General features: G+C 38.9%; 1 protein-coding gene across 4 annotated transcripts; it reads left to right on the top strand.

Moving 5' to 3' along the window:
- Positions 1-8427: 8427 nt before the first annotated feature.
- Positions 8428-24862, top strand: scaf11 (SR-related CTD-associated factor 11). 4 transcript variants are annotated; one of them, XM_049475166.1, is made up of 16 exons: positions 8429-8618; positions 12951-13013; positions 15732-15877; positions 16167-16244; positions 16344-16417; positions 16534-16601; positions 16725-16759; positions 16883-16983; positions 17219-17329; positions 17516-17613; positions 17735-18324; positions 18355-20419; positions 20664-20980; positions 21152-21322; positions 21405-21524; positions 23804-24862. In XM_049475166.1, exons 2-16 carry the CDS (start codon positions 12992-12994, stop codon positions 23912-23914), a joined length of 4107 nt encoding a protein of 1368 aa, XP_049331123.1. In that variant the 5' UTR covers positions 8429-8618; positions 12951-12991; the 3' UTR covers positions 23915-24862. The 4 variants fall into 4 exon arrangements, with proteins under 4 accessions (XP_015458140.3, XP_049331123.1, XP_049331124.1 ...); XM_049475167.1 differs by having other exon boundaries at positions 17735-18354; positions 18385-20419; XM_015602654.3 differs by having other exon boundaries at positions 8428-8618; positions 17735-20419; positions 21408-21524.
- The last annotated feature ends 132 nt before the right edge of the window (positions 24863-24994 follow it).

Below are 24994 nucleotides of genomic sequence, written 5' to 3'. Positions count from 1 at the left end.
TGGACATGTGTAGTTAGACTGTGTCTAACAAAGAACAAAAAGGTACATTTACTCTGAGCTGTATTTTTTATGTTGTGTAATTTCACTCATATAACTACACGCCCTTCAAATGTGAGGAAATCATGAGTTTAAATCCCAGCAAGAGCTCAGTGCTCTATTTTTAAAGGCCTCCCAGTCTGAGGACGTCAAATGATGGGGGCATTGTAACCTGGAGAAGGGAATAGGAATAAACTGTACAGAAATTGGAAAGTATAACACAGACTTAAACTGTTCCAAGATTTAGTGGCAGTTCATTTACTAATATTTTTGAGGTTCAACTTAAAATGTATTGCTGACTTTGATCAGTGTTGTGATCAGTGGAAAGAGGTGAGATACGATATAAGTGGTGGAACATTCTCAGCACAGCAGTGACATGTGTATCAGTAGGTATTAGGATCAGTAGCATTGCCGGGGTTTTGACGCTATGTACAATTCCAGCACACTGTATTAGACACACCTTGAAAGGTGACACATCAATTCTAGGAAATGACAATGAGGTGTTGAAAGATCTCTTGTAGCACCCAGTGCTGGGTACACTTTCCTGCAGCATTCCATTTACCTTGGATGCCGGATGTTAGAGCTTGGAATGATGTCACACCTCAGTTGAATGTGTTCCTGTTCTTCCAATATGAGCTATCATTGTTAGCACTGTCCCAAGTTAATATTTATAGCGATACCAGTTGATAACAACTGTTGATAACAGGATTACGTTTATTCAAACAGCATGAAACATTTAGTAGAAACAAGCAGTTGGACAGTACTGTGTATATGACTGACTTAATGACATACAAATAGATAATAAGTGATAATAAACTGTATAATACCACTGCTTTTACTGCTGTTGATATAGGGGCAGCCATCTTGGATTCTGAACATGAGGTTGATGAGGCTCTCCTGAAATATGGGAGCATTCCAGTTCAAATTTCCTACTTAGAACTAGGAAATCTGATATTAGTGCTCAAATGAAACACAACATTAGAACTTTCTAACACCCAAATATAATATAATATAGTAATATCTGGTCATTAGTGGTACTGGGGTGGCCAGTTTGCACTGATGGATGTTGGGGTAACAGGGGGCTGTTGACTTGTAGGGTACCCTAACAACATGCTCATGTGCCTAGCCAACATGCTAATGTGGGGTTCACATGGATAAAAACTGTACACGTGTTTTTTATTGGCACCCAGGTGGGCTTCCCAAATTGGCCCTTTCAATAAAGATTACAGAATGTTGTCTATAAATGTGGATGTTTTAAATTTATTTGAACAATTCTTGAGACCTACAACAGAAAGAAAAGGGCTTTAATAAAAGAGGAACAAATTTGGTTACATAAAACTATTAGTTGAAATTGTTTCAACAAATGTTTTTACTGTGGTTTCATAAAAAAACTTTTAAAACAACAGTTTAATGTGATTCGCTCTTTGTTGTATTGTTTGGTTCTGTATTTGACATTTATGGATCTATCCTGGTTCCGTCACTGACCCTGATTGGTCCCATTACTTACAGTGATTTACAAAAGTATTTATACCCCTTGAACTGTTTTACATTTTGTCACCTTACAACCACAAATGTAAATGTATTTAACTGATATTTTAAGTGATGAAAGAACACAAAACACATAATTGTAAAATGGAAAGAAAATGAAACATGGTTTTCAAAATTCTGATGTCACTTAATTACTTGATAGAGTCCAGCTGGTTGTAATTTAGTCTCAGTATAAATACAGATGCTCTGTGAAGGCCTCAGTGGTTTGTTAGAGAGCACTAATGAACATGAAGACCAAGAAACTCACCAGACCGTTCAAATTCATCATCTAAAAATGGAAAAAATATTCTACAACTGCAATCCTACCAAGACATGGAGGTTTACCCAAACAGATCAAGCAAGGAAAGCATTAATCACAGAAGCAGCCAAATGGTCCATGGTCACTCTGGAGGAGCTGCACTCTACAAATCTGGCCATTATGTAAGAGTGACAAGACTTAAATCATTGTTAAAGGGAAAAACATAAGTGTTGTTTGCAGTTTGCCACAAGCTATGTAGGGACACAGCAAACATGTGAACATGAGATGAGACCAAATTAAACCTTTGGCCTAAATGGAAAACTCTATGTGTGGTGGAAATTTAGAACTGCTCATCATCCTGAACACACCATCCCTTGCTTTTCTTCCGCAGGGACAGAGAAGCTGGTCAGAATTGATGATTCAAGACTTGAGATTCACCTTCCAGCAAGACAACAACCCTAAACATACAGCCAGACCTACAGAAGAAAGGTTTTGATAAAATAATATTAATGTGTTAGAATGGCCAGGTCAAAGTTCTGACCTAAATCCCATTAAGCATCTGTGGCAAGACATGAAAATTGCTGTTTACAGACGGCCTCCATCCATCCTGGCTGAGAAGAATGGGCAAATATCTCAGTCTGTAGATGTGCGAAGCTGGTAGAGATATACCCCTTGCAGCTGTAATTGCAGTGAAAAGTGGCTCTACTAAGTATTGACATAAAGGGGCGTATACTTTTGCACTTTTCCAGTTTAAAATTTAATTAAAAATTTGAAATAATTTTTGTTCCACTTCACAATTATGTGCTACGTTTTTTACGTTGTGTCTATTACTTAAAATCTCAATAAAACACAATTAAGTTTGTGGTTGTAAGATGATAAAATGTGCCACTGTACACAGCACGTTAAAAAGTGAATGTCAAATAAAAGAAGCTGCTCATGAGCCAGGATGTTCTGGTTTGAGGCAGTGTCTTTTACTGAGAGTGAGTTTCAGTGTGTTTTCACTTTCTCTGCCGTACCAATTTTGAAATTCGTCACTGCGGTTAGGGCAGCCAACCCAGGCCAGGAATGGCAGACGTGATGACATTTTTGATGAAGGCTTTATAAAACCATACTGGTCTGGTCTGGTTTGTTGAGCAGCTAATAGCCTAGAGGAATGTAAACAGATCCACCGTAGCAGGAGTGACGTTAGGGTGTGTTTTTGATGATGTTGCCAGGAGATAATTAGCATTTCCGCTCTCTGAGCCTGGTTCAGTTCTGGTATGAGAACAATGTCTACTCTAGTGCTTGTAAGAACGTGGGTGATGCTCATAAAACTAGACTAAGCTTTGTCTGTAAAAGTTTTAGCCACTATTATTTGCAGTTACACTGTAAGAACAGTAAATTGCTCGCTATCAATGTGGTATTTTATGTGTCTCTTTATTCATTTGTGCTTCACAGATTTATTTCCACAATGTGTCAGGTGAAACAGTGTATGATTTTCCTCAATTCAACATAGTAAATATCAAAGTAAATTAAAGAAAAGAAATAGAAATTTGTTTTAATGTGTGGCCTTCTTTGCCTTTTTTTCACATAATGCACCACAAAGAAGAAAAAAAAAAACAGGTACAACTTGAGACTGTCATATATTGATGTTAATAAGTTTGGAAACCTTTAAATTTAGTGTTTGTTCTGCATTGTAGATTAATACTAAAGTCATCTAAACTATGAAGTAAAACATATGGACTTGTTTATTAAAAAGTGTTACATAAACCAAATTATGTTTTTTATTTTAGATTCTTTAAAATAGCACCTCTTGCTTAGATGACAGTTTTGCACATCTTGGCATTTTACTTAAATTTCTTGTTCTCTTAACGTGTTTGAGAGCATCAGCTCTGGTGTGAAGAAGTAGAGTTGATATACAGATAATAGAGCTATTTGATTACTGTTCTAATTCATATTATGCCAAGAACTACAAGAACTAGTAGTAAAGAAAGTAAAGAAAAAAAAATACTTAAAGAAATAAAAGTTAGTCAATCTGAATAATCTGACTAAGTGGCTAAAATAATCAATACAATCATTATGTGTTCCTTTGTATGTAATTTAAATACATTAATAAAAACTACTGGCAGTAAACACTGACATAAAAAATGCATTTGTTAGCTATCCTTTAGAGATTTTTTTTAAAAATATATTTTTTCCTAATTGGTTGATAATATTTAGCTTAAAATACACATTTTATTTGTGTCCCTGGGTTTTTACTCATTCCTGTTACCGTTACACATTACACCATCTGACAAATCTGGAACATTCTACAAGTCACATCTACAACAGGAAGTTACATCAGTTGGCTCTTCAGAAGATCACACGAAGACCAAAATTAAAGTTCCCTCATATGTTTTTTCTGTATATTTGATTTTATTGTAACTCTGACTGAGGATGTCAATTCAACATTATTATTATTACTAATATTTTTTGTCATAAATATCAATTATTTGAACATGCAGTCAACCATTTCTTTAAAATAAAGACTTTCTTGAAGGAAAATAAAAGGAATTAGTGGACTTGCTTTTAAACATGCTTTTTAAATGTCCTATGAGTATTCAGCTTAGAAACCTTGTAAAAAAATTAATTAAAGCTGCCTGAGGTTGCCTCAGAATTGAAAAAAGATTTTTAAAAAAAGTTTCATTTGAAAGAGTTACAACAAGAAAATAGCATCCATTCAGTGGAATGGCCCATATACATATATATACACTCACTGATGGTCAAAGGTTTTAGAAGCATATGTCAGCACATTTTTAAATAAAGAACTTCTAATAATAATAATAATAATAATAATAATAATAATAATAATAATAATAATAATAATAATAATAATAATTAATAAATCATAATAAAGACTGTAAGTGAAACTAACATCCCTATTTTTATTATTTTATTTTTTATTATTATTATTGCCATATTTTATTATTATGTAATTATTATGTATACAATGGAAAAGTGTATATATGTCAGTGTGTTAAATTCACTTAATAAATAGAAACCAAAATGTGCAAACAAAAATTTAAGCTTGTTTCCTGTTCAGTACTTGTTAAATGGTGTACTTAGAAAAAATACTGTACATTTCTCGCAATTAGTCTGAAGTCTCTATAAAACTGTTCTAAAATGAGAAGTATCATTAAGCTGTGTGAGTCGGTCAGCTGATCCTGCTCATTTTTAACCTGAACATAAGAGCCCCCTGCTGTCATAAAGTCATAATGCTAAAAGGGGAAAATCTTGTTTCCTAATTATTCTCATTTATTTAAGCAGAGTATAAATACAGCACCTAATTGTTATTAAGGTAGAATTTTACTATTAAAACTAACTGAACTAAACAATAAATAATATAACATTTACAACAAAGACACAGCTTTTTGGAAGCAAATACATAACGGCATAAATTAATTAATTTAACCAAGATAGTTTATTAAATACTACTAGTAACACAATAATTACAAATTATGAATTGATGTTTAGCCAAATTAGTGAGCAACTTACCTACTCATAAATGGTGGTAATGTCTCATTGAACACATTTACAATGTGACATTTAAAAAATGTATTTTCTATTTATAGAAATCTTTCTGCCATTTTACACATCACATAATAAAAATTTGTTTATTGATTTTCAGTGACAGGAGCCAATCAGATTATAATAAATAATTACAATTACATTTGTTTTAATTTGTCTTTACAGATTTTTTTGGACAGAGAAATACTTCATATACTGAAGAAAAGTATACTCATGAATCAATAAAGTATCTATCTATCTATGTATGAAAAAGTAAACTCAGGAATCCTTTCCACAAGCAAACTGGCCAATGTTCTACCTCCCTCACAAGCAACCACCTCACAATTTACACAGGTGTGGAAATTACAAAGCTGCCCCCACTTTGTGATCAATTTATATCATGCTTTTCCTTGACTTGGCATGTTGCTGAATGCCAAACATCAAAAGGTGCATATTATGGGGGGAAAAATGAATGGTGTCTTAATTGAAATGGCCTAACATGGCATCACATGAACTAACAAGTGAAAGGAATATACTGACACTATATATAGTGTGACACCAACATTTATCTGGACAGCTGGGTCACACTGGTGCTGTCAGGTAATCGCATCATCTGCACCAAGCTCCCAGACCTGCAGACACTACAGCAAGTAGTGATGGAGGCCAAGAAGAATATGAAGAACCATAACCATTCCAACAATGGATTCTTCTCTCTGCTGCAGTCAGGGATGAGCTTTCACTCCCTGAAGTCAAACACAGAGATTATTGGAGGATACGTGCATTTTAAAGGACTATGCACAGGTCATTTAATAATAGTAAAGCTTTTTTTTCCTACCCTATTATACACTATACACAAAAATATTGGGACACTGCTTATTTATTGTTTCTTTCAAAATAAAGGGTCTTAAAAATATCCTGTATTTTTTGGAGTAACTGTCTCTACAGTCCAGGGGAGGTTTTCTGCTAGAATTAAAAGCACTGCTAAGAGGACTGTATGCATTCAGTCACCAGAGTCTTAGTGAGGTGAAAGGTTCACGTTTTTCTTCTTCATAGAGTCCTATTCTACTACTATTACTTCTCACTATAGAAGTTTTGTGCAGGCATTTGCGCATATGTGTCAGCACTGGATGCAACTTTAAGTAGCTAAATAGATTAATTAGAAGATGTGTCCACAAACTACATCCGTATAGCTTTGATTATTATGTCACCAGACAGTTATCTGCATTTATATACATAGATTATAAGCATTTCTATACCATTTGTACCATATATGACTATATATGTGATTTAGTTTAATTTAACACCAATGTTTACTTCTATAGCTGCCACACATTTTATTTGGGTCAATGACGTATAAGGATTTTCAACATGCCAATTTTAAAATACAAAAAATAAGAGTATCTGTTGCAATTGTTCAAAAATGTTAAATGTTGTGAATACATAAACTCATATTAAAATTTTAGATTGAGTGATTTTAATGTATTTTCATTAAAAAGAATTGGCCTTGGCCTTACAAAATGTCATGTGGTGCGACTGTGATTCATGTTAAATTGAATACATTTCATTAATACACTTTATTTTTGTTTTACAAATTCCCACTAATATAAAGTGTCTAGAAATAAAGTATATGCAGCATTTTTTAGTTTTTGTAATTAATGATCTCAATTGTGTTCTCTAGTGTCAAGTTTGTGAACCCCTTAGATTTTTCTATTTTTTTTGCATAAATATGGCCTAAAACATCATCAGATTTTTAAACATGTCAAACAATACCATTTACAATATTACATATTTGTAAATGGTAAAAGTATGTGAACCTTTGCTTTCAGTATCTTGTATGACCCATACTAAACTAAACTAAACTAAACTAAATGTTTCTGGTAATTGCTGATCAGTATACAGAACAGGTTCAATTCCGGGATGTTGGTGGGAAAGTCCTGTCATTTCCCATTAGAATTCTCCAATATAATTCAGAATTCATGGTTCCATCAATGAAGGCAAGCTGTTGTGTCTTAGATGTAGCAAAACAGGCCCAAACTATGATACTGCCACCGTGTTTTATAGATGAGATAAGATCCTTGTGCTGAAATCCAAACATTATGCTTTTTATTTAAACCAAAAAGTTATATCCACATGTCCACATGATCTTTAGCAAACTGCAGATGAGCAGCAACATTTTTCTTGTAACCCTGCCCTGCACACAATTAGTGCTCTCCTGATGGTCAACCCACATTAGCCAGTGTGAGAGAGGCCTAATTGCTGAAGTTACACTGGGTTCCTTTGAGACCTCCCTGACTGTTACACCCCTTGCTCTTGGAATGATCTTTGTTGGTCACCCACTCCTGGGGAGGGCAACAATGATCTTGATTTCCCCATTTGTACAGAATCTGTCTGTATGTGGATTGGTCCAAACTCTTTAAAGATGGTTTTGTAACCTTTTCCAGCCTGATGAGCATCAACAACCTGAGGTCCTGTCCCTGTTCTTTAAATAAGACAGTGTTTTTACTTACACCTGTTTGCCATCCCATTAAAATAAAAAATCACCTGACTATAATTTCACTTTCAAACTGCTAATCCTAGAGGTTCACACACAGTGCCTGTCAGAACAGGAGATTTTTATGGCATCTGGCTATATTTATATAATATTTTATTAATATTATAGCGCCACCCTGAAACAAGCCCCCAGCCAGGTTTAGGATTGGCCAGATAAGAATCCAAAAACCAGACCCAGTTTTTACAGCTAATCAGTACCACACCCCCAGCTACAGAAGTTTTGTATGTTGTCATATGATGTGTGAATTTGTAAAATATTCTTTTAAAATTGTTACATTCCCTCTGGCTTTATTTATTTTTATTTGTTCGTTAAATTTTATTTAGTTTTTTATTTAGCCGTTTCTGCCTTTTATTTATATAAAATCGTATTTTAGTGTGTGAATCAAAAAAATATGTAAAAGCCTTAATAATAAAAATTAACAATAACAACAACAGAAACCCGTAAGGGTCATACCGGTCCTGGCGTGATGACGCACCGCTCTCCCGTGGCCCCCCGCTGCGGCCTGCAGCGCCCCCCGCGGCGGAGGCGCGCAGCTACAGCTACCTGACCCACATGTGGCTGTAGGAAGGTTTTAAACCCGGAGCCGCTGACCGCTCTGTCCCGCGCGCTGAGGTGGACGCTGGTCCGGTGTAGCGGGTTGTATGCTGCTGTAACGGAGCCGGGCCGCTGCTGGAGCTGCACGGTGACCGGCGGGTCCTGAGGCGGAGGAGAGCTACCGAGGTAAGACGCACCGAGCGAGCGGGAGCTGCTGCTACTGCTGGAGCTGCTGACGCGGAGGCGCCGCTGCTGCTGCGAGCACACGGACTCGGAGAGCCACCTCTGAAGTTAGCGAGCTAAGCTGGCTAACTCACTCTAACCTGGGGCGGCCGAGGCCCGCTATAACCGCCGCGGCTCTCCGGTCCCGGCTGCGCGGACCGCGAACCTGCGGGTTAACTTACCGCCGAGTGACACCCGCTCCCGCACTGAGCCTCACACCGAGCCCGGTCGGCCAACACACAGCCCGCAGAACCCGCACTCAGCCCGTTCACCAGCGCAGGCCGACGCGCTTTAGCCGACTGAGTTAGCATTAGCCGCTATCCCGCTCCACACACACACAGGGCTAAGCTAAGCTACATGTCGGAGTTTCCTCCGGGACTTTCCGCAGTGTGAGACAGATTCCGCGGGCTCTGCTGTGAGACCGCTGTCGGTAATCTGTCGGTATTGCCGTTACAGCGCGTTTAGCTTAGCCGGGCTCGTCTCGCTGCGGAGCGGGCTGTTTAGCTATAGCCGCAGCTAGCGGAGCTCGCGGTGCGGTCTGGGCCTACCCGCCGAGGTAAAAGGTCATGTTGATATGTGGCAGGAGGTGCAAAGACTAAACACGACTCCGGGATTCAAATAGCTAAAAATGTACTGCTAAACTTACAATAAACAGGAAAAATACTTATAATAAAATAAACACTGTGAGCTCAGACAGTCTGCCCTGTAATCATCACAATAATCACCATCAGAGAGGCTCGTACTGCGGGTTAAACACACTCTCATCCAGCTCAGCTCAGTGTGTCTGGGACTCTAGATTGTTTAAACAAATAAATCACATCACTTATAATAAGAACCAGAGCTAGGCAGTATTGACAAAAATATTTTAAAATGACATTTAAAATATTCATTTCAAATAATTATTTATGCAGAATACAGTGACTTCTATTATATTTCTGTTGCACATCATCCATTTAAACAGGATTTCTGTCTTTTTCTTCATTTATTAAAAAAAAACTGAATTGGTGTGCTTATTTATTTACCTATAAGTTTATGCTTGTAGTGTAAATATAAGGAATAATAAGAAAAAAAATAAACTATTGTATACATTGTTCAAATTGCAAATATAATAAAATGTCCATTCTATTCTCTAAACAGTATAGCAAATAAAGTGCTTTGTAAACATTCAGTGGGCAATATGTATAACATGACAAAATGCATTCTGTCTGCAATGGCAGAAGAGTGAAAAATTAATGAAGTGAAAGAAATTTAGGAAGTGTCAAATGTTTCATTTCGCTGATGTCAGATGAGGGATTTGTTTCTGCCCATGTCTTAAGTAAATTATATGACAAACATACATATATATGTATATATATATATATATATATATATATATATATATATATATATATATATATATATATGCAAACTTCATGATTTAACACATTTTTTTTGAAACATGACACAAAGCACTTCCCATTAATGGTAATTCCAAATCACATCAGTCAAAAAGTTAATTAAATAATAAATAATGATAGTTTCAGTTACTAGTCAAGAGATATTTTGTCCCACTGTTAGTCACGTGGTGCTTTCTGGACCAAATCTGATTTCAATACATTTTTGCACATTTTTTAAAAATAATGTATTATTGTGTTCTTCAAATAAATGTTTTCAAAAAGTTGCTTTTACACCTACTTTAGTTGCTCACTCTCCAAATACTCTCCAAACTACATCCAAGTGTATATGAACTCTAACTCTAACTGCTTCTACTTCTGCTGTTGCTATTCACATGAATATATTAGACCTGTGTGGATGTATAATGACTTTTAACATTTCATTTAAAAGCTGTCTGACCAGTGAGGATGGCCCCCTCTCATATGTGAGCCTTGGTTTCTTCCACCTCCAGCTCAGAGTTTTTCCATGCCTCTGCGCTCACTGGGGGTTCTGTATTGTATGTTAAATACTAAAATCCACTTTTTCATGTTCTTTGTGAAATACTATAGGTCTCTTTGAGTTGTATATGATGCTGCATATGAAACTGGGTCTAAGCCTCCACTGTCTGCAGTAGCTAGTAAAAGAAAATCCTCGGAAATACGAGTTGATCAGAGAGATGTTGGTGTCTATGTCAACCAGTGAGTTCATGGCCTCTCCCACCTCGGCTCAAGACCGCCCACAGACGGAGCTTACAGCAGCTAGTTAGCGTTAGCTATCGTGTGTAACTATAGGTTTGAATCAGATCTCTTGAAGATTCCACGTTTTACTGAGACCATAAATGTACACTATAGAAGCACAGTTTGACAAGGTAGCACAATTTGACAGGACACTGATCAAAGCAGGCACAGTACGCATCAGATTTTATGATATAAAGCTGACTCTGGGGCTTTGATGTGGTGAAACTGTCCAAACACAGAGTCTCTAAGTCTGAGGTAAGAATTTAGTAGCCGCCAGAGTTGTCTGGGCTCTGCTTGCGACGTTGATAACATTTCACGTCTGTAGGGAGAGAGAGCGCTGTCTGGGCTGGACTTGAGGTGATAATAAAGTTTCTCAGCCATGGGGCTGCTGGAGTCTGAGGTTAAGTGAAGTTTAAGGTTTAACTTTACTTAACACTCAGAGTGCTGTATCTTTTATAACTAAGGCTGTATCTCTGAAAACATTTTGTCCTTTGAGTTTTAGAGCTGTAAAAATTGACTGTGGGGAAGGCTGGTAGGTGTTCTATGCTGTAAAAATCAGAGGCAATATATTTGCATGTAGTGCTCGATGATATGGCCAAAATTTAGATCACGATATATACCTTAATTTCGGTCGATAAGATATAATTTCGAAATCAATATAAATATTTACATTTATAAATGGAGTGAAATCTGTACCTACAACTGTACCTACAAAAATATAATTTAAGTCTTCGAAGCCTCCTCTCACAAAAACTATATAATACTTTAGAAAAAAAAAGTAAAATCAATGCTTACTTTTATTTGCATATAGCAAAATAAAAACATGACATCCCTGTCAAACATAAACCTATTAACATATTACTAATATAAAGTACTTTGAATTACAACAGAGGCTTCTTTTGTTAACACATTTAACAAATCAAAACAAAAGTGCTTCAACAATTATAAAGAATGCAAAAAGCCTTCATATACATAAAGGGAACATGATATCCCTGTCAAATAAACAAACCTACATGCTTTATCAACTATAAATAAGTTAGTTACAACATAAACTACAAAATCGCTTCAGCCAGAATAAGGAAAATATTGTATGTGGTGGAACTGCTTGAGTTGGATTATATGTATTACCGCTTCTGGTCGACTCCACTCTCCGGCACAATTTGGAGCAAACTGAAATTTGTCAGACCTTTTTAAAAGCCGAACAATTTCCACAACACAGAATTAATCCTCTCTAAACTATGTATTCTGCTTCTGCTTATGGAAGCTTCAGGTGCACTCATTCCACATCTAAAATGTTCTGCGCTGAACCCGAGCCTAACCGAGGAACTCAGGCCCCAAGTTCCGCTTGGTTAGGGTCGGTTTGACTTCATCTCTGGACATTTTAGATGTGGAGTGGACCCAAGCCTAGCCTAGCCTATCTGGCTACGAGCCTGTGTGATTGTCATCACGCACTGACATAGCCCCGGCTACGGAGGCTGATTGTGTTCAGCTCTGCAGAGAAATGACGCCAGTAAAAACGCCTGTCTGTGTCAGATTCTGTAAATAATACATATTGATATAGCACAAAAATGATATCACCATTATTAAAACATTTTATATAGCGATAAATACTGATATCAGATTATTGTCCAGGCCTATTTGCATGTATGAATATAACTGCATGGCGCACATGCTCACAAAGTAAAGTTGGATTCTGACAGAGAGGCAAAGCAACTTGAAAATTATAATATTCTACAAATCAATTAATATGAAGTACAGAGAGATGCAGCTCACGTAGCTGATGACACCAGCATGTAGTAAATTTGGACCTGGGTGTGGATTCTGGTTCAGACTTTCAGGTGTAAAAAAATGACCTAAATATTTACAGTGTATTAAAGGCTTCAGCCATGGCGCAGACTCTGGTCCGGAATTTCAGGTGGGAAAATGCCGTCTTCATTGACAGTGCAGTGCATGGTAATATATCCCACATGTTAGTACAGTAACTTCCATGGCATGTGGCAACAGTCTTAGGACTCTATACTAGTTCCTATCCTTTAACGTGTCATGTAGGTGTATAATTTATGGCTTAGTCTGGAATTAAAAATAAAGATATTGTGACTATAAAGTTAATGTCTGCTCTTTTTATTTTTATTTGGTATCATTACAGAGCAAACTGAGCCTGGGAGCAGCTAACACACTGAGCCAAAGATGCCCACAGGATCCAAAAATGGTAAGTTTGTTGACCTTTTTATTATGAAAGAGACCCAGAAAACCCAGCAGTTCTAAAGCAATGTTCTTATCTATATTAGATCATTTCACACTCAGAACCAGGTACATTATTGGTAAAATATTTTTAGATAAAATTAGAACATTGTGTTGTTCAGACTCCAGCATTTTGCTGGTTGCATGTTCTTGCCATTAGTCCTATTGAAGTAGTTTTTACCTCTAACAGATAAACTATTTATACATTAAAGGAGAACTCTGGTGTAAAATGGACTTTTGCTGTAGTAAAACATGATAAAGTACTTAGCTTTGATGAATAGCACACCTCCGTTCTCCCACAGCGTTCCGAGATCCAGAAATTTTAACAGTTTGTCCAAACACCCATCAGACTGGGTGATACGGGCCATAATTTGCCCCATTAAATCACTTTTTTCACCGTTATCCAGCTTAAAGTAGCTCCACACCTCCTTGCTGAAATCTGGAGAGCCCTGACATTTAAAACGAGGCGTTAATAACTTTAAAAGTGCACAAGAAGCTTATTAAAAAGCTCTGTTTACATCCTATAAGTGTATTTTACACTGGAGTGTACACTGAGTAACAGGTTAAATTGCAGTTATTCCTTCAAACATTTAAACTATTTTACAGATTAAATCACTGAGTTACAGGTTAATCTACAGTTAAACCTTTTGGACAGCTGCCTAATGCGTGCCAGCAGGGTTTAGCTTAGCATGCCAGCGGGGGTTAGTTAAGCGCGGCAGCCGCGTTTGGTACACAGAAATCGAGCTAACACGTTTATCCTAACAGCTGAATTGGCTACGGTCTAAAATGTACTAGATAGATAAACACATGCATATTTCTTGTGGAAATACATAAGAAAATGACTAACGTTTGTACAGAAACTCCCCCACACTGCTGACTCCTGAGCCCCGTCACTCATGCTCCAACCATGCTTAAGGCCCAGATCAGACTACACTATTTTTTTGTACAAAAGCACTACCATCACACAAAGGGCTTCTGTAGCCATGATGGTCTGATTCTATGCTTCTTTCCTGCGATGACCTACGAACTCATGCGAGGACACGGACAATGATTGGTCGCTGACTAAAATGTAGTGTTGCCAGTCCCCCGAGAACAACACAAAACGAAGATAACTGCTTAATCTGACATGGTGAACATCATCAAGAGAGACAAAAATGTTGTGCAGTCTGAGCTTGGCATAACTGATCACCCCAGCCAGAGGGCAGTGTTTTAAAAAAAAATAAAAAGGATAGTCCTACTAGATAAAATGAGAGATGTTTTCATATGTTGTAAAATTCTAAGGATCTTTCTTGGTTTATATAAATCGATATCACATCATTCAAATGAAGGTCGATTTGGGTCGAAAATTGTTAGTGTTCCTGTAATGGTGGACCTGTGAACGTTAACACTAGCCAAGCCAAGTGAGAGGCCTTCAGTTGCTTAGAAGTTACCCTGGGGTCCTTTGTGGCCTTGCTGACAATTACAAGCCTTGTTTTAGGAGCAATGTTTGTTGGTCCACCCCAAAGATAGTGGTCTTGAAGTTCCACCATTTGTACATAATCTGTCTGACTGTGGATGGGTGGAGTTTAAACTCTTTTTAGAGATGGTTTTGTAACCTTTCCAGCCTGATGAGCATCAACAACCCCCATGATACAATTGAATAAATGTTTTTTGTGAAGAGCAGCCTTTGATAGAATCCTGTTCTTTAAATAGAACTGGCTCTGCCTACTGACACCTGATTGTCATTTTATTGATTGAAAACACCTGATTAATTTCACCTTCAAATTAACTGCCAATTTTAGAGGTTTAAATACTTTTACCACTCACTCAATATATATATAATTGGTTCATTTTTCTTAAAAAATAAATGACCAAGTATATATATTTTTTCTCATTTGTTTAACTGGGTTCTCTTTATCTACTTTGTCTGTAGATCTGATGTTATTTAATTTATGCATAAAAATAAAACATTCTGAACAAACTTTCACACACCATTATGCACCACTGTACCTTAGTCACATGCTAATAGTTGCCAGTGTTTACATTTTGGAAAACTTTAATTGGTTTGCAGCTCAAGGGTTTTTGAATGAAGACTATGATAAAAGAGCAATATGAAATCTTTTTGCAATCACATAACTTTTTTATGTGTTAATGTTTTCTCCAAGAGCTAATTGGCCAAAGTTTGTTATTGAGTAATTCATCTGTGCATTACTCATTTAAATAAGACTGTTTAGGATGAGCTGTTCCTCAAATTCAAACATATTCTCAGAAGACAAATTATAGTAATGCATGAATGTGTCCAGGCGTGAATTAGGAATGTTTTTATCTAACATTTAGAAAAAAGGACATGGATATTTGCAGCTGTTCAACATATTTTTTGCTGAGACTGACCCAATAACACTGACATCTACAAATTAATCCTTGTAGACATTGAAATAGTTGCTTTATTAGTCAGCTGTATTTTTAGACAGGAGCCATCAGATGCAAAAAAATGTTCCAAAATGAATATTGAAGGGTTTCTGATTGTGTGGTTTACTGTATTGGTTGTGTTATGTCTGATGTAGGAAATGGTTCCTTTCCATGTTTTTTTTTTTTTTGTTTTTTTTCCTTCGGAGATCAGTATGCCTTATTAATCATATGATATTATGAATAGAAAAGAACATTGAAGCTGTGGAGAGCTTTAACCTGCTGTACTGTGCCTTGTTAGGTGTGCAGGGCGTAGACAATGGGTCAGAAGATGAGGAAAACCAGCGCTGTCCTATTTGTCTGAACACCCCCAGCCCTTCAGAGCGAGCTGTGCCTGATGGCTGCAGCCACTTCTACTGTTTTAACTGCATCCTGCGCTGGGCTCAGGTCTGTCTCACTCATAAAAGCGTACAGCATCTGTTTATAAAGGTTACATTAAATGCAGTTAGCAGGAAATTGGAGTATGATTAGTTGGGCACCTTGTACATGATGATAATAAAATTGGAAGTATGGGCACAGATGTTCTATCTGTGGTTGCCTGCATCCAGCTCTAGTTAGCATAAAGTAAATGTAAAAAGCAAGATGTTTAGGTATAGTGTTTCTGTATTGCTTCATTTCTCACTACAAAGCAAATGATCAGTCTTTTGCTGCTCTTACTATGTCTGATGTGGCGCAGATGGTGCAAGTCTGCCCAGTGGACCGGAGGCCATTTAGCGCAATCTGCAAGCAGAACCCTTTGCTGGGTTACATCAAGGTCAGGCATGGTCCTTTGTGTACATCTCTGTCTCTACCAAAGAGTTCCTTTCATTTTTAGTGCTTTTTATGACCCAATGGGACTGTGCTGTTTTTACAGATCCCTGTGAACACACCAAGCAAAGTAAACACTGATGTATGCAACAACAAAGAAACAGTGAAGGCGTTCTTAAAGTAAGTCATTTTTTGTGGGATTTATTCATGTTTTTCTTTTGTGCTGCTGTGTGCCTTAACTTATGCACACAACTGTCCTTTTGTAGAGTAATCCTGCATAATTATTGATTTTACAGGGAGGAGACAACAGAAACAGATGTAAATTACCGGAAAAGACCCCTTCCTGAACTGAAATGTCAAAGACGTATGTACCAGTTTTAATTCAGTGGCAGTTTATTGTATTTCCATTGTTCTTATGAAATATTTAATTAAATATACTACAAGTATGTTTGCTTCAATTTGTTATTTTGTGTTTTATTTCCAACAGGTGAAACTGATTGTTTGGCCCAGAAGAAGAAAAAGGTTTGTTATGCTCATGATTGTGATATTTTCTTTTTTTTCTTATTCTTTTTCTTCCCCCAGTTTAATGGTATTTCTGTTCACAAACACATGTTGCTAAATAGCCCTGTTTTGTTCCCTCTACAGGTGAGAAGAGAAACATGCCGCTCACAGCTGCTTTCTTCACAAACTCAGCCTGGGCTGTCAGTCCAGCAGGGGGAGACACTCGGCATGCTGACCCACGTTGTGTAAGTGGCTCATGAAACGTTTTCAGTGACAGCGGCAGTGCTTCTGTGGCAGTGGCTACAAAGATATTTTTTGTTTAATTACGCAAAAAAAATCTATAACCAGTTTGAGGTGCATAGAAATAATTTGGGACTAAAATGTGAAAGACAAACTGTTTGTGTATTTTATGCTTAATTTGGTTTTACAGAATCAGTTATAAATAGTGTGATAATAGTTGCTGCTGATCTTGTTGTGCAGCACAGAGTCTGTAGATCCTGAGGAGGAACCAGTAGATGAGGAATGGAGACAGTGTCGGAGAAATGTGGCGGAAAACCAGTGGTTGCCTTCATCTACACACATGACAACAAGGTGGTCAATCATTCAGGGTTTTTTTTTGTGAGGCTTCACATTGATGGGGTCATTAGTTCACCGAAGTTTAGTATTATACTTTTGTAATTAATGGATGTTTATTGATGTTTATGTAATTTTGCATTTACTTTACTTGTTTACAGTTAATATCGAATTACTAACCTTTGTATTGTTTTCTGAAATTAGCATTCTTTCCAGACGCTGTCCTCGTGCTCCTGTTCTTCCTCAGACACCCCAGTTTACACAGTCACTCTCACCATGTCCACTGAGATCTGGATTTTCTGGTGAGTACATTAAAACCTGATATATTTCCTGCACATCACTGCAGAGCAGAAGCGGTCACTTAATTTTACTAAGCTGTTTAGTAACATTGAGGCTAATTTGTTATTTGCTTTGTATTTCCAGTTCTTTATGGAAAGGCTTGTGCGGTAACGTGCCCCAAAGGTGAGGGTAGAAAGAGCACCCGAGGGTCTGCATCCAAAAACTCTGTGAGTCAAGAACAGAACGTTACATCTCGCCGCTCTTCCAGGCGTAGAAAAAGTGGGAATGAGGAACCAGTATCCACTAAGCCTCAGCATTTGGACTCTGACTCTTCCTCGCCTGCTGGCAGTGCATCAAGTGACATGCGTGCTTCTACAAGCAAAGGAAGGCAGGCTGGGAAGCAGAAACCTGGTAACAGAAGGAAAGGGGGTGCAAAAAAGAAGACTGCCCGAAAGACATTGGTGGAAAGTGAAGATGAGGGCAATGAGGAAGAACCAGAAGCTGGACAGGGGAGTCAGGAAGAAATGGGAATTGATATGGAGGAGTCAACACAGGAATTGAGGACAGATGGGGAGGCAAAAGAAGAGAGGGAAACAGATGAAGAGGCTAAAGAAAATCACGACACAGATGATGACACAGATGATGAGACAAATGCAGATCAGGGGACACATGATGCAAAAGCTGATGAGGGGACAGATGAAGAGGCAAGGGAAGATCAGGGGACAGATGAGGAGGCAAAGGAAGATCAGGGGACAGATGAGGAGGCAAAGGAAGATCAGGGGACAGATGATGAGGTAAACGCTGATCATGGGACAGATGATGAGGCCAACGAAGATCAGAGAACAGATGAAGACGCAAAATCTGATCATGGGACAGATGTGGAGGCACATGCAGATCTGGAGTCTGAGGAGGGGGAAAAAGTAGATACAGAGTCTGATGAGGAGGCACATGCAGATCCAGATGAGGAGGCACATGCAGATCCGGAGTCTGATGAGGAGGAAAAAGCAGATCAGAGTCCATATCAAAAAGATGTAGGTGTTGATATGGATGCAAGTTTAAGTTCTGTAGATTCTGATGGAAGTGCACCTAAAATGGACACTGAAGAGTGTGAACAAGCTTCCCCTCTCAGTGAAAAACAGCAAGATGAAGAAATGGAGGAAGATGACACACTCAAGACAGAGGACAATCAGGCTTGTTTTCAAGAGAGGTTGGATTCTTCTGATGATGATGAATCTGAGGAAGAGCCAGCAGCGCCTGAGGGAGAACAGTCTATTGAAAAGAAAAAGCAACTGTCTCCTCCCTGTGCAGAGCAGGTAAAAGTAGAGGGTACTACTGACACCTCTGCCATTTCAACTGTCCAACCTCAGGATACTGCAGCAGAGATATCTTTAGACAAGACAACTGATGATGACAGAATAACAGAATCTGAAACTCCAGTTGAGGCTGATGAGTGTAAAAGTGAAACAAGTGAAGTCTCCAAGCCACCTGTGTCTAACAGCAGCTCACCTCAACATACAAGTGAAAACTCTTTGCCAAAAGACTCTGATGACCTTGCTGTGAATCTGGGGACAAAGCCAGATGAATCCCTGGGTGCCAGTGGTCATCAGGATAACACTGAATCCATTCCTATGGATTGTGACTCACCTGGCTCAGATGATGCTTCTCTTCCTTTTGAGACAGTCTCTGAGAATAATAGTGCTGTTCCTGCACCAGAGATCTCTTCTGTTAATCAGATCCCCAGTCAGGAGGGAGAGCAGAAGAGCAAGGAGCAGGAGCCTAGCTCTGACTCTTCAAAAGACCAGAGATCCTCGGACAGGAGAGAAAGAAGCCACCGAAAGTCTCGTTTCCACTCACCCACAACCACCTGGTCCCCTAAGAGGGAATCAAGAGGGGAGGGATCAAGAAGATCCCGGTCAAGGGATCGAGATCGTGACCGGGATCGAGATCGTGATCGCAGTCGTAATGCTGGGTCACCGTCCAGGGGTCGAGGCCGTGATCATGAAGAGGAGCGCGGCAGCTCCAGGCGGAACCGCAGTAGAGACAGACGAAGCAGGAGGCGTTCTCGCAGTCGTTCTAGAAGCCGCTCGAGGTCACGCTCGAGATCAAGGAACAGGCAGAACCGAAGAAGTCCTTCTCCAGAACGTAATGATCAAGGAGGGCAGTCGCCACGAAAGAGAGACTCTTGGGGAGGCGAAAGCTGGCGAGGTGCACGCAACGCCCGCAACTCTAGCTGGAGGAACAATCCAGAGAGACAGAATCACTTTTCATCAAGAGAGGGTTTCAACTCTTCAGGCAATGGCAGCTTTCATGAAACATCACCAGACAGAGGTCAGTCAGATGTTCCATCCTGGGTGAAGGAAAGGTCGTGGGGAGCTGGTGATGGCAGGCAGCGTGAACAGGAGAATTTGGATGACGCTCCTGCAGACTCTTGGCCTCGTGGTGGCTGGGGTTCTGAACGCGGCCGTGGTGGAGGTGGTCGTGGTCGGGGTGGGCAGCAGCGGCCCTTTGGTATGCAAGGGGAGCCTGGAGCAGATAACTGGCGGCAGCAGCGTAACTCTTTCTCAGGGACGACAAATAACGCAGGGAGTGACTCCTATAGTCGCTTCAATGAGAACAGACCTGGAGGAAAGAGGAAAGAGTCAGACTCCTCCGATACACCCTTGGATCGGTCTGGATGGTCTTCTGCTTCCAGCTGGGCAGTACGGCGAACCCTCCCTGCTGATGTACAGAGCTACTACTCGCGAAGAGAACGAGGTCCTGGGACAGGTGGGAGCATCTGGAACAAACAAGAAGACGAACAGCCTGCAGCCGGTTTCTCCAAACAAACAGGTGCGCCTTTGCTTAAAAGTAATTTATTTTTTGATTGAATTGGTCTTGCAGTATCTGTGCTCCAGCTTTCTTGAATTTTAGTTCTAATATGACAATAATCACTTTTCTAAATATTATGTATCTTTAAGTAAAAACAGTTTGGAACTAAATGTTCAGTTGATGCTCATCTTAAAGTGGTGGCTTAGTTATTTTCTTGGTCCGTAATTTTATGTAGGTAAACATGTCCATCTTTTTTGCTCTGCAGACCTTCCACAGAGTGAGCCAAGTACCCATCTACCTAATGAAGCAGTACCAGCCCCACCTGCTGTTGTACCCCAGCCGCTCAATGTCCTAGGGGTTCTGCGCTACCCTCTAGGGCCTATGGTACCCAGAGCCCCTTCTGTCGGCCCCCAGCCTGCTTTGTTTACCATGCCACCACAGATACCGGTACACATGCATCCTCCAGGCCCTCCTCTCCCTTTGCCCACCATGGCTGTACAGGGTCTGCCACCACCCCCTCCACCACCTCCACCTGTACAGCAAGGCAGCATCACAGTCCTTCCAGCTGACAACCTCCCTCAGGTTAGTAGTCAGCGTGACGTATTGTTCTTCACATCTACACTTTTTATTTTCCTTCTTTAGCATCATGATTTTTCTGGTGCTATGTTTGTGGGGCTGATATTCAGCTCTCCTGAAATTATATGGCTATTAATAATTGTGTCGGATTTTAAACTGTGTTCATCTTTTTCCCAGGTCATTACAAGCTTCCCTATGCCAGCAAAGCCCCCTCTGAAAGTGATACCAAACAAGGCAGTGCCACTGCAAGTTCATCCTACCAGCACTCCCAGTGTAGCCCAGCCGTCATCCACTACACAGCCCCCTTCTCACAGCAAAGCCCATGCAGACAGCTCCAAGAAAGAGAAGGTATGTGGGAAGGAAACCCTTTTTTATGTATTACCTGTATAATATGTGGTGATCCTTCAAAATAATTTAACTTTTGTCTCAGAAGTTACAGATTCAGGAACGAGCAGTCAGTGAGGTGAAGGCAGCCATCAAGCCATACTATCAGAAGAAGGACATCACCAAGGATGAGTACAAGGAGATTGTACGCAAAGCTGTGGAAAAAGTAAGTGTGCCGTTTGTTTTTCCAGCTCCTATCATACAGTGTCTTGCAAAAGTATTCATACCTCTTCACATTTTACCACCTAATAACCACAAACTTTTATTGAGATTTTAAGTGATAGACCAACACAAAGTAGCACAAGTGTAAAGTGGAACAAAAATAATACATGGCTTTCAAATTTTGTTATTAAATAATGATGGCTCAATACTTAGAGTAGAGTCACATTTCACTGCAATTACAGCTGCAAGTATTTTGGGGTATGTCTCAACCAGCTTTGCACATCTACAGACTGAGATTTTTGCCCATGTTTTAACACTATGAATATTCTTTGATCTCACCTGTTCCACTGTAGCTCTGACTGATGCAGAACAGCGAGGATAATTGTAATAGAAGTACTAATAATACGTAATAGTGCAGCTATACTTATGAATTTGGGAGTGTTCTGAAGGTGCCGTGTAACGATTGTTAGATTTGAACATATTGGTCACACTTTTAGCTAATGTTAACTAGCTTTGCCCATCTTTTGTCTCTGAGTCAAATAGTGGCAGCTTCACTCCATGCAGTCATTTTTTCACAAATTAGGAGATAAATCGAACACTGAAGAAGTCCAGACATATCAAGTTTTAGTTTATTTCTTTTTCTTTTCTTTAGACAAAAGGGTATTGAGACAGGCTATTTTGTGTTAAAGCTGTTTAAAGATAGAGTGAACTGTATTTTCCATATTTTACACACTGACCCCAAATAGAGGGTGTGGCCTAAATGTGCTCTGTTTCTATGAGCAGTGGAGCATCTTGGATCATCTTTGTGTCTCCAGACTAAGCGAGCGCACAGTGTTGTGCCAGATGGTCCTTTCTTTTTTTAATTGTGGTACAAGGCAGGCAGACCTGTGTGTTCTAGCATTAAAATGGGCTAAATGGTTAACTGTGAATGTTGCATGTTGGGTGACGCCAAGATTACCATCTCCCAACGGCAGTCGTTGCTTTACGTGCACGACCACTTCACTGAGACTAGTGTAAAAGAAAAAAGAAAAAAAAAACCTCAGAATTCAGAGAAGAAAAATTTTCAAAAAAGGGACATAAATCCTAGCTGAATTCAACAACACTGAAAATTGTCATGTCAAGACAAGTCATCTAAACTTTCCGTTAGCAGCTGAAAATGTGTTGCCTGATGTTAATAGTCAAGAACAGTCTTCTAAATGTAAAAGTTTAAACAAAATCACTCTTCTTTTTTACCATGTGGATTAAAGCATCAATATTTGGCACAAGCTTCTAGAGCAGCGTTCTTCAATCCTAACACCACATAACATATTTTAGGATTGCATGCTTTACCGCACCCACTCTGAAAAGACTTGTTAATGAGCTGATTCATTTATTCAGTTGTATAGGGGAGTAGGGGTGGACGATATGGCCCTAAAATAATATCCCAGGTGTTTTTTTGCGGTAACGATATTCTTGGTTATCTGACAAAACTAGGACTGCAACTAATGGTTCATTTGGTAGTCGACTAGTCTGACTATTGTTTCTGCCATGTCCTCCTTTTAAAACAATTATAAAACTGCTAAAGATGAGATTTAAATGGCATTTAAATGTCTAGATGTTGTTTAAATGTGTAAAGTACTGATATTTAGTAAGTAAATATGTTTGGGCACTTTTGTAGACACAGACAGAGTTTAGTGTAACCTGTGTGAGAGCCATTTACCCATCTCCCATTGCGCTTTTGTCCCCAGCACTTTGTTAATTTGTTACAGTATGGCATTACACAATTAGCCAACAATGAAATTTGTAGTCGACAAATTTAAATTATCAACATTATATCGACTAATCGTTGCAGCCCTAGACAAAAGATTTTTTTAAGAAGAATTATTGGTAACTAAAAAAAATATTCTGATTTTGTCAGTCAGTCAGAATGTGCTGCCACCTGATTTGCTGGAACTGTGTAACTTTAACAAATGAACCACAATATCTATTCCATCAGAATATTCTTCTGAATTCATTTTCATGATTTCTCACTTCCACAATAAGACATGGGGCAGTGGTGGTTCAGCAGTTCGAGCACTGGGTCATTGGTGAAAAGGTTGTGGGTTCGATACTGGAGTTTGGCGGGCTGCCAGCGTTTGGCAAGGCCTTTAACCCTCACTGCTTCCTGGGTGTCAAAATACAGTTTTCCATTTTGAAACCTATTCTGTTTGTGTAAATTTGTCAATTTCTTCTTATGTTGTAACAAATTGGTGGTTTTGTTTGATTGTGTTTTTGTGGGAATTAAATTCTTTTGCTTTATTTTAGGTCTGCCACAGCAAGAGTGGAGAAGTTAACGCTGATAAGGTGGCCAACCTCGTCAAAGCATACGTTGACAAATACAAGCACGCTCGCAAGAACAAAACGGACAAAATCTGAGGGAAACTGAGTTCTGCCGCCCGCACAAGTGCAATTTCTCCAAATGTGGCCTGGGTCCCACAGGCTGAGGTGACTGGAGCTTCTTTTCATATTTGCAGAAAATAATAAAGATTTTCTATAGATTGCATATTTTGTTTAATTTGGATTTCTTATAGTGCATCGGCCCTTTAATTGCTTTTTTCTTTGGGGGGAATTCTGGGGGAGGGACTGCTGTAAACATGAGCAGATGTGTACTTGAGGGGTAGAACGGGGATCACTCTTTCTCTTAAGATCTCTAGCCGTGTTTGATTACATTGCAATCTGTGGAGTAGCTGTAAGTGGTTAATCAAATCAACAGAGTGGTATGCATTCTCTCTTTTCTTCTTCCTCTCTCTCTCTCTCTCTCTCTCTCTCTCTCTCTGTTTTTGTCCCATGGACCTTAATGAACTAACGACTTCATTTTCCTTTTTTATGCATCAGAATGTTGTCCTGAATAAATGTGCATTGACTGTTTTTCCTGTCCGTGTGGCTGGATGAGCTGGATCTGTGCGTATGTGAATAATGAACTTTAGTTGTAGGGAGGATGTGGACAGCTTGTCAGTGAAACTGAGATTCTGATATTGACCTATGGAGTAACTGCTGTACTGCACAACCAATGTATTTATTTACCTCCCAGAGCAATGTAATAAACAAGCTGTCTTTTACCCTTCTTCATTTCGACCAGCTTTCCCCCCCTCCAGTTGTTTTTAGGTGCACAGGACAAAGTAATGTTTTTAGTATGTTTCAGTTTGTTTAGAGCTTCTGTTCAGGTATAATGAGGATGACCGTCTGCTATGTCTGCCAGAAATGTATAAACTGTACAATCATGAATACGTGTTGGTGTTTATTATGTACTGTTTAGCACTGTCCCAAGAAAATGTAGGGATTGAACTTTTCCTTGCAAGAATAAAATACATATTTTGAACATGATGATGTGCACAATGAAATTGACTGTTTATTTAAATATGTATACACTGGTGTTGCATTTGTGTGTGATTTAATATTGTTAAAATATTTTTAAAAACATCTTGTGTTTTTTATAGTGGACAAATTCGCCTTTTA

Source organism: Astyanax mexicanus, chromosome 2 (genome assembly GCF_023375975.1).
Source record: "Astyanax mexicanus isolate ESR-SI-001 chromosome 2, AstMex3_surface, whole genome shotgun sequence".
Taxonomy (NCBI): Eukaryota; Metazoa; Chordata; class Actinopteri; order Characiformes; family Acestrorhamphidae; genus Astyanax; species Astyanax mexicanus.
The sequence above is the reverse complement of the archived record's forward strand: the minus strand, read 5'-3'. Positions and strand labels throughout refer to the sequence as shown.